We start from the raw sequence: 14,165 nt of genomic DNA, 5'->3' as shown, positions 1-14,165 counted from the left end.
ATTCTGCAGCAACATTTCACTCGCTTGACATTTCTTATTAACACAATATAACTTGCGACAAAAATGAGAAGCAAAGCTGAAATGCTGACTTCCCTAGGACTAGAGAAAATTGTGTGTGTGTGTGTGTGTGTTTTAGTCTACTCAATCATAATTATTACAGTATTTTTCCAGTACTAAACACTGTTGGTTGAAAATTGAATAAATGGCAGTTAATGTTCTACAAGAATTTACCAGCTAGCCCAAGAGTAAGAGAGTACAATTAAGGTACACTGTTAATAAGTTCAACCTTTAAGCTTCTTCATTTTAATACTTCGTTTAAATATTAATACATTTAGCTTTGTTCAATCTGATGATTGGCAAGCCTAAAACAGAATTATTTAGTTCCTAGGCAAAGCTTTTTGTTCTAAAACAGAATTATTTAGTGTCTAGGCAAAGCTTTTTGTTCTCAGTGCTATGGATCTCAAAAGCCATGAAACAGGGCTTTAAAATTGCTTTAACTGATATTTCCTAAAAGTTATTATGATTGCCTTCTTTTAAAATTTGAGTTGAAATGGATCAGGCCACTGGTTCCTACTTCACTGAGATATCCTGTAGGGCATTTCCTTGGTGCTTTTTTTCTATTTATTTAGAAGTTTGGACCTAAAGGAGAAACATGTATCTTAACTAATACTTGATAGCAAATAATGAGGTCACTATTAATTAGTTGTCTATCTTAATAAACATCTGCAACAAATAATCACTTTAATTAGCAATTCAGATACACAGTAGATTTGCTATTTAAAAAGTAAACAAGAGGGTTAGAGAATTTAAGATTTACCATAATTGTTTCAGCTTTACTTGCTTAAATTTTACTTCTGTTTATACAAAGTGTAGTTTGTTCTAAATTTTTCAGAATAAGGTCAGGGTAATCAAAATCTTTTAAGCTAGCATTGCAGTACAACTATACTGTATAAAGACCTGAGATAGGCACTAGGGGAAGGTCAAGGTTGAGGGACAATTAAATTGTTTCTTGGACAACTTAGTTAAATAAATTCCAATTCAACAGAAGGTTTGTTTTTGGCATGCTGCAAAAAAGTTTTGTTTTCTCAACAGTTTTCAAATAAAGAAGTGAAAGGCATAGGCATAGAAGTCCTCAAAAAGGTTGATACAGTAACATACACAACATTTTTCATGCTTTATGGCTGAAGACAGTGATCCCAAAGTTTATACAACTTATTTAAAAATCTGCTCTATTTATTACTTTTTGCAACAAAGTCTGGAAGAAAACAATTACTAGAATAAATATTAAAAATAAACATATAATCCAAAAGGTTGAGGGAACTGATACATGCAAAGAGGGGAAAGCTAGTAAGATAAATGGATTTTCATTTTAAAATAATTTTAGAAATAAAAATATTTTCCTCTCCAGTGATTATGAAGGATGATAGTGGATGGGATTAAAAGCAGTATAAGAGAAGGATTTTCTGATACTCACTTGAAAAATCTCCTGAATGGCAACATAAAAGATCTATGCTATCAGGACAGATAAACTATTATATGTTGGGGTGAGGTGGGGATTGAATAAGGGTAAGCAAGGGAAGATGCTAGCAACTCCACAAGGGGTGCTTTAGGTATTAAAATGGTGGGAATTGTGAGTTCCTTCTCCACCTGCTATTTCCTATTCATCCCACAGCTTCCATACCTACAACTACAAAGACTTGGAAAATAAAAAAAAAAGTATTTTGTGTCCATGCACAAATAATTCAGATACCACTTCTTGAGATCATCCTACAGGTCTAATACTTGTGCGTGCAAATACGTTTCTAAAGCACAATCCTTTATTTTGCTCCAAAAAAGGATATTGTAAAGCAGGGATGGAGAACTATGGCCCTTTTATATGACTTGTGGGCTTCAATTCCCAGAATTCCTGAGCAAGCCATGCAGGTTCAGGAATTCTGAGAGTTGATGTCCACAAGTCATAATGGGGTCCATAGTTCTCCACCTCTGTTCTTCAGTGTGAGAAGAAAGCAACAATCTGAATATGTCACATTCCATGCTAATGCAAAGAAACTATAATATACTCACGACTCCACAATGAATAGGAAAGGCGACAGTTTACTCGTCGATAGAACTGCTTATTTATAGGCCAGAGGATTAGAGTGCATAGTTGGATGAAGTTAATGATGAAGCCACTCACGACAAAGACAAATCCAATCAGGAGGTGAACTATAAATTGGGTCTTCAGAAATGCAAGTTTGCCCATGTTAGTCCCTTAGTAGCGTTTGCAAGGTCCTTCACTCAGAATAACAATCCTACAGAAAGGAAAGAGAAACACTGCTTAGCAAATAAAATGTTTGTAATCTAGGGAGTAATTGGGGAGAGGAGGAAAAAAGACACAGAGAGCTTTTCTACTTCATGTAGCAGCTTGGGAACCATAAAAGACATTTTTGTCACCAGGCCAATTTCATTCAGGTTCTCTCTCTGGCTGTGGGTCAGGAATTGGTTAGCACTCTATGTAACAGATTCATTCCCAAGCAATAGTAATGGGAACTCTTGCTATTCAATGACAACCCACTTGTAATATACAAAATGGTTTTCCAAAAGGCTAGTCTCCGAAGACACAATAGTTTTAAAAAGTTGCTTAGGTATGAACAGGAAAATAAAAATGCCTTGTTTTTATACACAGATCTTGATCTTAAAAGATCTCTGAAATTTTAAATGTTTCACATTGGCTCATATTAAAAATATACAGGACTGGCCTAATTTCAAGGACATTTTAGCTTTTGCCCTGCAAAAGTTCCTTAAAAAGGGATGGACTACAGTACAGTATTAGCTTTTCTTCCTTAGCTCCAGATAGAGATGTCCCAAACATACATAGAAAGATTCTGGCAACATGTACTTTCTACCACAACCTCCATCTTATCTCCAGCTCTAAGTGGAGCAGTCCTAAGTTATCTCTGGTTTGTATTCTATTCCAACACCATTCAAGGGTCGTCTCATAGCATGTAAAATATTAGGTTTTGTCGTACTTGGTAGAGGAGAGAAACCAGATGACAAAGATAACACAGAAAGAACAGGTTAGCAGAATTGTATAGTCAGCATATTTCATATGAGTGTAGTCTTCTTTTGACTCAAGTACAAATAGCAACTGCTTGGAATGAGGACTAAGGAAAAAATAAGTATAGGATTAATAGGTGATGCCTTGGCACACTTATTCCCAAGTAACCTTTTTGTCAAAACTGACTGATACCCAAAGAAAAATGCCCCCAACCAACAGGAAGGCTTCATATCTTAGTTGTTTAGAACTGAATCTAACCTATGTTTGGAATAACATTATGAACCAAGGTCATCCAGTTTTTGACTCAAGAAAAATTAAATCCTGTAAGAGTTTACCTATTTTTAAATGGACTGGAGTCTGCCCCACCCAAAAAAGTATACATATTATAGTTCTGCATTACTCCCACAAAATTCCCTGCTGGTTTTGTTGCAAAAATATGACCATCCCTCTGGAAAGTATACTTTTCTTGTGTTGCAGAAGCCAAAAGAAAGAAGTAACCATTTTATTTGTATCAGGGAGTTAATCCAGTGAGCAGAGCTCCTAACATGTTTTGTTACTCCAGAAATAAGATTTGACATTTCAAATGTTAATATAACATCTCTGCTGTGCCACAGATTTTTTCATAGGACAGAATCTGCTAGCTTAAAAGTATTTCCATTAATGTCAACACTGCTCAAATCAAATTATGATAGAAACCTAAAAGCTTAAACTCTTGTAACCATACATTAAGATTCAATTTTTTGAGCACTTTTAAGTATTAGAGCTCATGAGGCAGGAATCAACAGTGTATAGTTCAGACAGAATAAACTTGGAACAGATGTCTTTTGATTCTTAAGTCTGGGGGAGGGAATCACTTTCGGGGGAGAGTGGGAGAAAAAAGGCCTAGGATTTAAATCTTAGGCGGTGCCCCCCCCTCTATCTATTATCATCTATCTTCTGTGTTTTGCAAAGGGGTTGACTTTATTATATGAACTGCTGCTCTCATAATACATTGTGATTACATTAGCTATTAAGGCTGCTAAAAACTAAAATCTGCCACATCTGGGCAATTATAAGTTCTTAATTTCCATCTGTATAGACCAGGGATGCCAAACTGGCGGAACACGGGCCAAATACATCATGCGCAGGCCATGCCCACCCCAACTCCGCAACGAGGGAAAAAAAACATCACAAAATGTCATCTGACAGCAACGGCAACGTGGAGCCATGAGTTTGACACCCATGGTATAGACCAGAGGTCTTCAAACTTGGCAACTTTCAGACTTGTGGACTTCAACTCCCAGAATTCTCCAGCCAGCTAGAGAATTCTGGGAGCTGAAGTCCACAAGTCTGAAAGTTACCAAGTTTGGGGACCCCTCCTATACATGTATTGATGTGACATCAATACTTGGGGTGATTTCAGAGCAGATCACAAAGCAATTGATCTTCCACCACTTTGAAAACAATGAGGTAAGAAATATATTAACATTTGTATGTACTTGTGTGTACAGTAGTACCTCTAGATACGAGCTGCTCCACATGCGAGTATTCCAAGTTACGAGCCATGAGGGGAGAGAAATTTCTGTTCCAGACCCGAGCTCAAATTCGGGATACGAGCCGAGCCTCCACTAGGTGGCGCAAGAATCCTTGCTTCTGGTTATCTCGGAGGGGAAAAACAAAGTCTAAAGCCATTTGTTCCAGATACGAATTGTTCGACATACAAGCTCTCTTCTGGAACGAATTAAACTCGTATCTAGAGGTACTACTGTATCTGCTTTTAAATCAGTGCTGACTTCTGGGTACAGCCTGGACATGTTCCTGCAATTTTTTTGGCAAAACGTTTAGAAGCAGTTTGACCTTGCCCATTTTTAAGGAGTAAAAGAGAGTGACCGGCCCAAGATCACTCAGATAGTTTTGTGCCTAAGGCAAGACTACAGTTTACAGTTTCAGGTTTCTAGTCTGATGCCTTAACAATTACACAAATGGGCTCATACCAACAATAGGTCTTTCCAAATTAAATTAATACTTTTTGATGGAGTAATTTTTGTATTGGAAAATTTTAGTAGCAAAATTGCCAATAACATCAAACTAGAATAATACCCTAGAAAATGGGAATAAATGCACAGGACCAAGAAGAAAACATTTGGTTGCTAATGTTATTTCTGAAAAAAGAATAATGGTTTGCATAAACTGAAGTATCATTTCAAATCAGAAAAAATAAATATTCTACTTTACTCTGCATGAGTCAAACCCCAATTCATCATATTTCAAAAAGAATTCAGATGAATTGAAAAACATTTGAGAAAAGCATGATAATTAAACCAAGCCAGCTTTGGACATGCAAAGCTAATTTGAGAAACTGGATTTGCTGAACAACCATGTGATTCCCTTAACAACCACCAGGTCCCAGGTTTTAGTCCCAATTGCGGTTCTAAATTAAGGAATACGGTAGCTGTAGAGTAGCTACAGAAAAATTGTTGGAGAAAATTTTTTGACATCTTCCTTTCTCTGGGAGGTGAAATGAAAAGTCAATTTTTGCCATCCCTCATTCCTGTTCTGTTCACTTTTTATTTTACTGTTTTCTAAGATTTTCTTTTTTATTGGTATCATTGAAAGGAAAATAAATGTATTAACAACACACCTCACAAACATTTTCATTTGTTCTATAGATCAGTCTAGAGCAAATAGATCTTTGAATCTGCTGTGTCAAGACTTCTCAATATCTGCCCGTTTTTCTTTTCCCATTGTGATACTACTAAAAAGGAGAAATTATGACTTTTCCTCTATCATTTTTAAAGTGCAGGTTTATCTTTTCCCCTGCAAGCAGATATAGAAACAAAGAACTTTAAGACTTGTGGACTTCAACTCCCACAGCATAGCTGTGCCAAGTTGCCAAGTTTGAGGACCCCTGAATTAGAGGAAATCTTTCATGGAGATCTGCATTAAAGGTACTCTTGAATAACTTTTCCATTAAGCCACTTTTATGCTATGGGCATAAAATTATGATTTATCTTTATCTTGCAAATGCTTCAACTTCACAAATATTATAATTTGGTAGATATGCTTGTAAGATTTAAGAAAGTTCATTTTCTCCCCTATATCCTGCTTCTTTGGTCTCTTGTCTAATAAGTAACAGTTCTGTTTTGTTAGTGTCTTATCCTTTATTTTTCCTAACATGGCTAAATGCTATAGAGCGTTATTTTTAAAATTAATATGGAAAGTGGGAACTTCTTTTAGTTCATCTATATATATTTAAAGATCTGTATACCAATTCCATTCTATTACACACTGTTCATTTAGTGTGCCTTTTACAGCCCTGGACATTTCTAATGTTGGGAAACTGACCATGAGGAATATTTTATCTACAAAGAAGAACGGTACATAAATCAAGTAGTCAGCTGGCATTTAAATGGATATTAAAAAGAAGGGCAAATCTGTAACAAATTTCACAAATTATAATCTGATATTATTAGCTGCAAGAAACACACATTCTATCAAGTAATATCTTTGACATTTAAGACTTTGGATAAAATTATATTAGTAAATCCCACAAGATGGTGGTGCCTTGTTCGGCTGTGGCTGCACTGGCTCTTGATGGTGAAAAGTTTTTAGAGGGAGCTAAGAGATATAGGACTCATGGATTGGAAGGTTTTGATGTGTTTGAACAAGGTAGTTTTATAAAGTTAAGGTATGACCAAGAGTTTTTATTGGCACAGAGTATTTTTAGCTATTTTTGAATGATTGGTGAGTTTTTCACCATGTATATGTATACATTCGAACTAGACCAGAGGCGGGCGGCTGCCGAAACTGGTTGTTCAGATTATGTGAGGGTCGGAGAACCAGAAAATCTGACCATCAGCTGGTCCCACCTCTTGCTGGTTTTGGGCCATTTGGGGGCAAAAAAATGCCCCCCCAAATGGCCTGAAAAATATCCTAAAACAGGCCATTTTTCCCAGGCCAAAATCAGCCGGAAAAACATCCGGAAAACAGCCGGAAAACTGCCAAAAACCAGCGTACCCAACTTCTCTTCCTCTTACATTCAGCTTTCCCAGTCTAGCTTGATGCAGCCTCTCTTCCTTCCCCTCACACACAAACACAAATATCTTTCTCCGCTCCTGCCCCTACCCACCAGGGACCTCTGGATTCCCTCCCCAGCCCTGCCTGTCATACAGCTATCACCCACACAAGTGATGTTGAGTTGACCATGGCCAGTCACATGACCCCCCCCAGCCAGTCATTAGAGAATCGGTTGTTAAAAAATTTGTAGCCACTGAACTAGACTGTGGTGTTTACTTGTGTGTGTGTGATTATATGCATAACGGTTATCTTTTGAGAGGTGAATTCAATTCAATTTTTAATTTAATGTTCGCTGATTAGTGTACTATTCCATTCTATTACACAATTTAAATAGTGACAATAAAAGTTTTATTCTTTTCTCTTCTAAATATTCAAATAAAGCATGTTTTATAGCAGTTTTAACACTGTAATGAAATATAAACATTTTGATAGTGAACATATTTTTATGATCGAGACAGCTACTTTCATGATTGCTCTTAATAGATTTTATTGTTCTATAAAAACACTCCTGAAATGTTTCGTGAGGCTTTTTGCATTTTCTTGCACAGCTCCTTACTATAGAGTTGCAATAGAAGACTTAGCCAGAGGGACCTTTACTCAACACTGGCTAGGGTGGCAATTTCAATTCTATTTTTAAATGCATGGAGCTTGTCATATCATCACTATCCACTTGAATTCCTGCAAGACATATTGGCATTTAAAGACTGCTAAGAAGCTGTGCCTGGTCCAGAATGGAGTGGCTCATGTGTTCACTCCACATGTTATGCTATCAGCCATGCACTGGCTTCCAACAGATACTTCAAAAATGTTGGTTTAAAACCACATATGACTTGGCATCTAGGTATTTAAAGTCTGCCTCCTCCAATTAGACCTGTCCCTGTCAATGAAATTCTCTAATGAAACACAGTTAATATAGTCCTGTTTTGAACGTATTCTTTGGAACATCATTCCAACTGAAATCTGCCTTCCTATCTCCTTGATGCCACTCAGGAAATCACATAAAACCTAAGTTCATTCATCGAGCATTTATAGATTGTGGTGACACTTCCACTTGTGTTCTTCATTGAATGACAGTATTGATCAAGTCTGGTTATGTTACAGATCGATTTCTTTTTATTATCTTATTACTCTTACTAATAGATAGATGTATAAATAAATATAGATTTGCTTCTTTATATAAATGTGAACACAATTTGCTTCTTTGCATAAATGTGAACACATTTCTTCCAGAAATCTCACACATTTTTTATTATATTTATGGGAAAATAAACAATAGTAGACAGAAGAAAGTTATTGTGTCTCTTTGGAGCATTGCTGTTGGCAGTTTTTATATCTGGCTTAATATTTTTGTAAATATTTGTACACTTTACTCCCCAGTTGTCCCATTACTTTGTACACTGATTTAAATTAATTGTTTTTAAACATGGAAATCTCTTGACATAGTATGTTTCTTAGACATACATTCCATATTTATTCTTTCAGTTAGCAGTCATTCTGCTGTGGCCTCTCTACGTCCCATGCAGCTAGTCATGGATCCCGAGGATCGGGAGAGTTTGTGGCACGGTATCATAGGCCCGTGCATCTGGTACCCGAGTCCAATAACGAGGAGGTTGCTGAGGATGTGGTGTCAGAGGCTGATAGCCAACCAGGGTCTTTTGCACCTACCAAGGTGCACATGAGTGACTGAGGAGAAGAGGAGGAGCCTCTTCTTGATGCTAGAGCATGCAGAGCTGCTAGAAGGCAGGAATGGTTAAGCAAGAGGAGGTCTCTGCGTGAATAGATCTGTAAAACAATTGGCCACGCCCTTAGACTTTTTAAGGCTTAGTCACGTCATGATTCAGTGTGGAAGTCAACTTTCTCAGATTTCTCTCTTAGATTTCTCTCTTGGATGTTATTGTTTAAACGATGAATTAAAAACTGGTAAGTTGGACTAATTACATTCGTGCTTCCTGCCAATTCAGTGTTGGGATCTGTGTGACCAAAGAAATGATCTGTTTTGATTTTGGTTTGGACTCTGGGCCATTGTGGGAACACTAATTAGCAGCTGGCACCAAACAGACCTATTTCCTGATTTTCTGAACTTTTAAATCCAAACCTCACTGCTCATAAAATGTTGGAAGTAAAATCTTAAATCTTGTAAAATCAGTGTGTGGGGGCCCTATTTCCAGGGGGGACTCGTCACTGGGACAGAACACATTCTTCTGTGCTCAACCAAGCTTCTTTGTGTTTTGGACTTGCATTTATATTTTTTAACTCTTCCCAGAGAGGTCTTCCCCACCAATGTTAAAATTTAAAAAGAAATACTGATAAATTGCTTTTCTGACCATCATAAACCCATCCTTATTTATTCAAACTATTTATTTACACAATGTTTCCCCCCTCTTTACGTAGGTTATTAATGTTATTAAATGCAACACCCAGTCCTTTGATAACTTTATTATCAGTTTTTACTTTGAGCACACCAGCCCATATTAAAAATGAAATTCTGTTGCCTGCTCTCAAGGGAAAGTGTATATCTTACCCAATCACATTCATAACACACATATACACATGCTATATACATACATATGTACTTGCACCATACATATATACACATATATACTGTGTAATAATCACTGTCCATTTAGAATACGTAGCGGAAAGAGGTAACTTGAGAAATCTCAAGGTTGATGCTGTATGGAACAAAACTGTGACTCAATCTAGATGTTCTGCATCAGATAACGAAAAGCCTCCTCCCAGAAGGTAAGAAGGAAAACTGGTGATGAAGATGTGCTGTGTCCACGGGGGGCTGCTGCCCAGATTGCGGGGGGGGGGGGAATGTAGTGGGGTAGCAAAAATGGAGCTCCACCCCAGAGCACCCAATTTGCACTGAAAGATGTTGAAAGCAAATGCAGGGTGTCCTGCATAAGCCACACCTACAGTGTAGTAGTAAAACTTTTTGTAGCCCTTCACTGGCTGTGTCCTAGACAATCCTGTAGACTCTGCTCAAGCATTGCTTATGTGCTACATCCTGGACAGAAGGAACTGAATTACCAATGATCTTTTCTGCTATCCTCATCACTTTCTGCACTGCCTTTCTGTCCAAAGCACTAACGCTTCCAAACCAGACAGTAAGGTAATATGACAGGATGCTCTCCATCATCCATCTATAGAAAGTGGTAAGCACCAGGGAAGGAAGATGAACTTTTCTCATGCAATACAGAAAATGTAGGCGCTGCTGAGCGCGCTTCACCAGAGATGGTAACCAGCTAGAGGGTAATGGGCAGTTCAGAAATATGACGAATGAATGAATGAATGAAGAGGGTAGTAACAATTCATAACATATTTCCTCTTTGAGATCCTAGGGAGAGGAATTAAAGCCTTATGAGAAGTTGGCAATTACCAAATTGCAATTTCTAATGACATTCAAAGGAAATAACCAAACACGACTGGCAAATAGTCATACAGAAAGTCCTCGACTTATAACCTTTCCTTTAGTATTTGGTCAAAATTACTACTGCGCCGAAAAATTACCATTCACACTTAATGATTGTTACAGTATTTCCACGCTCACATGATCAAAATTCAGACGCTTGCAACTGATTCATGTTTGCTGCGTCCTGGAATTATGTGACTTACCTCTTGCAACTTTCTGACAAACAAAGCCAATGGGGAAGCCAGATTCCCTTTACAACCATGTTACTAACTTAACAACTGGCAAAAAAGATTGTAAAATGGGGTAAAACATACTTAATAATTGTCTCACTTAACAATAGAATTTGGGCTCAATTAGAGTGATAAGTTAAGAACTACCTATATTAATCATTAAGTTTAAATCCAACTAATTTATTGTCTGCATTCTATGGAGTAGTTTTAAAGAACACCACAGTCTAAGGCAAATTGAGACCTTGGTCTATAACTAAATTAATTTCTATAATTAGAAATAGACTCTGCATATTTACAATGCTCCAAATGTTCAGTGCTTATTTTTAGACCTTCCTGTCATGTTAGCCGTCTTAGCACTGAAAGAAGTTCTTACTACTAATAAAACTTAATAAGATTCATGAAATCAGCTAAAGTACATTAGGATACACTCAAGTTGTCTCTAGAGATCAAAACTCTGAATATTCCCCAATTAAATGTAAAGAAAAACATGGGGAACGATATTGTTCAGAGATACTTTAAAGCATAACAATCAACAAATATACGGACTGTTATCAACAGTGGATTCCTACCAGTCTGTCTGGGTGCTCTGTTCCGGTAGGGGCCCGCCAATTGTGTAATCGTACGCATGAAGGCTTTGCTAGGCCATGGACAATGCCATCTTTTTTTTTTAACTGTTTTTTGGCTCTCTGTGCATGTGAGAGGATGTAAATGGAACCCACCCCAACTGGTATTCATAATTTTAGCATGGGAAATTGAAGAGGTTCCTTTTCTTTAAGTGCCCAAGTATTTCCAGCTTGCAGAATTCTACTTTACTATAATATGTTTTCAAGGATGGGGCATTACTGTTGATACAATAATTTTCTTTTTATTCCGACCCAAAAAACATAAGAAAAGGCTTAACATTGGAATTCCACTGCTTTGGTAATTTGGTTACATATTTGGTAATACAATGAAAGCTAGCTAGATTATCAGAGTAGCGTTTGCTTGTGCTTTGTTGTTCCTCCTTGCTATTCAAAGAGGAAAATACATTTATTTGTATTTTATATTTTGATAAACTAATAAAAAATGTAAAACACTCTTAATGTTTTTCTATTGTCATAGAAAGAAAAACTTTTGTTAAGAGAAAACAGTCAGAATGCCTTTTATGTTCATTAGGTCACCTATACATAGCCCTTGTCTTTCCTTTTATGCCAACTCATATGCTTGCCACTGCAAGAATCTTCCAGACAGATGATTTAAATGTATTTTAAAAGGGCTCTGGGGAAAATTTGCAGTGCAAGCATACAAGCAACCTACCTACAGATGTCTAAAAATTTTCAGATGTGTAATCTGAAAGTTTAGAAAGGAAACAAAATAATAGGATTCACTAAATAGGAATAGCAATAGCACTTAGATTTATATACAGTTTATATGCAGTTTACAGAGTCAGCCTATTGCCCCCAACAATCTGGGTCCTCATTTTATCAACCTTGGAAGGATAGAAGGCTGAGTCAGGTGAGATTCGATCTGCCAACCTGCTGGTAACTGATCAGAAGAAGTAGCCTGTAGTACTACACTCTAACCACTGTGCCACCACAGCTCTTAGCCAGGAATCCCAGGATTCTTTTGGAAGACTTGTTATGTTACCCAAAACAAGGTGTAAGACAGCATGGAAGAATACGGTACTCAATTTAAGCTCCAAGCAAATCTATTAAGTGAATAGTCTTTAGAATTATGTTGCACTAACTTTGATAATTTAAAGCTGCATTAAGGCTACTGGTAATCCAAATGAACAAAGAAGCTGTTTATTTATTCAGAGTCTCTTAATTGTGCCAGTTATACTTTTAAAAAATGACATTTTGTCTTGTGTGATTATATAAAGCTGCGTTTTTAAAAATGGGACATACCGGTAGGTCATGAACCATTACTACATTACATACTTAAATGGTTTGCTATGCATTCTTTTGTGTAAAGTTTTATTCCAGGAAGAGTGCAATAAATGTTTGATGCATCAGGTTTCTATGCATTGCTACTCAGAAGTAAACAGTTGTGAGTTTAACTGGATTTAATTCTAGATTAGTAAGCAAAAAATTGCATTCTTTTACCATTTCAGAAACAGACAAGCAATGGTCCAAAATTTACCAATTCAAAAGTAATTGTGATCTGAATCGGAGCAATGATGTAATTGAGATTACCAAATATCCCAAATTTTAACTTTAACTCCATTTAAATTTATCTAGTAATACGAAAGAGTATCTTTTTCCGAAAACAGATAAATCTTTCATGAATATCTTTGTGAAACAGTAGGTGCAATGAACTCTTTCAAAAGTTCACATTTAGTGAATGTTGGCCATCCAATAATAAATCAGTAATATTAAAATTGGTAATTAAACTATTAATTGACAATTAAACTACTATCCTAACCCCTCTCCCTCATTTCCTTCTGTTCTGTCGGGCTCTCTGGTAGAATCCTCGCAAAAATTCACAGGTACAAATTTCAGACACACACACGTTTGAAAATTCAAAACAATGTTCTTTATAATGAAAATTCACTTAAACTAAGCCCTCTTTTGGTATAGCAAAGAGCACTCGTCTCCAAACAAACTGGTAATTTATACAAGTCCCTTATCAGTTCTGTGATAATTAGCTTGCAGCTGTGAGGCAATTTACAGTCCTTCTTTCACAAAGTGAAACACACTTTGCTCTGGTTTAGTTTCAAAGCGGGGGAAATCAGCACACAAAAGGTCAAAGTCAGTAAAGCAGTCACGAAACACAACAATCAGATAATCCTCCACAATGGCCAAACCCACAGGCTGCTATTCATAGCAGCCTCACTAATTACCACAGCCCCACCCAACCACAGGTGGCCTCATTTTCTTTTATAATAATCTCTCAGTTGTTGTTGCCTATGTATCGCTCTCCGCATGCGTGGCTGTATCATTAACTCTTGTTCTGAATCCAAGGAGGAGCTAGATAATTGATCTCCTTCTGAGCTGTCTGCCACACTCTCCTCCTCCCTGTCACTCATGTCTTCTTGGTCAGAGGAACTTTCATCAGCAGATTCCATGGGGGAGGGGGGGCAAAACAGGCCTGCAGCATGTGGATGTCTCCCCCACATCCACAGTCCTTGCGGCAGGAGCTGGGCCAGAGCTAACCACAACACCTTCCTAATGTGACACTGGGTGGTTAGCAACTCAACAGGTCATCTATGCAAATTAAAATTCATTTAAACTAGAACTTTTAGTATTCCAAATATTCCAGGAATTAGGTATCCTTTCAGTAAACTGAATCTAATGTCAAAAAATGTGAAATAACTCCACTCCAGCACTGATGCAATTAGATTCCAAAAGAGCTATATGCATGACTTAGATCACACCCTTTAGATGGGCCTTGGCAACCCATAATGACCTCAGTGACATAATCAGGAAGAATGAAGCAGTATTCCCAG

The 14,165-nt window shown here is 37.1% G+C and overlaps 1 protein-coding gene across 3 annotated transcripts in view; it reads right to left on the bottom strand.

The window, feature by feature from the left end:
• The window catches only part of AGPAT3 (1-acylglycerol-3-phosphate O-acyltransferase 3), a 92,493-nt gene that overhangs the window by 20,779 nt on the left and 57,549 nt on the right, over window positions 1-14,165 (bottom strand). For all 3 annotated transcript variants that reach the window (XM_070750517.1, XM_070750516.1, XM_070750518.1), the window contains one exon: window positions 2,065-2,291. In XM_070750517.1, the coding sequence (XP_070606618.1) occupies window positions 2,065-2,242 (178 nt within the window). In that variant the 5' untranslated portion in view covers window positions 2,243-2,291. The remainder of the gene's footprint in view (window positions 1-2,064; window positions 2,292-14,165) is intronic.

Source organism: Erythrolamprus reginae, chromosome 4 (genome assembly GCF_031021105.1).
Source record: "Erythrolamprus reginae isolate rEryReg1 chromosome 4, rEryReg1.hap1, whole genome shotgun sequence".
NCBI classification, from domain to species: Eukaryota; Metazoa; Chordata; class Lepidosauria; order Squamata; family Dipsadidae; genus Erythrolamprus; species Erythrolamprus reginae.
Note: the sequence above shows the minus strand (reverse complement) of the source record. Positions and strands in the feature narration are given on the sequence as shown.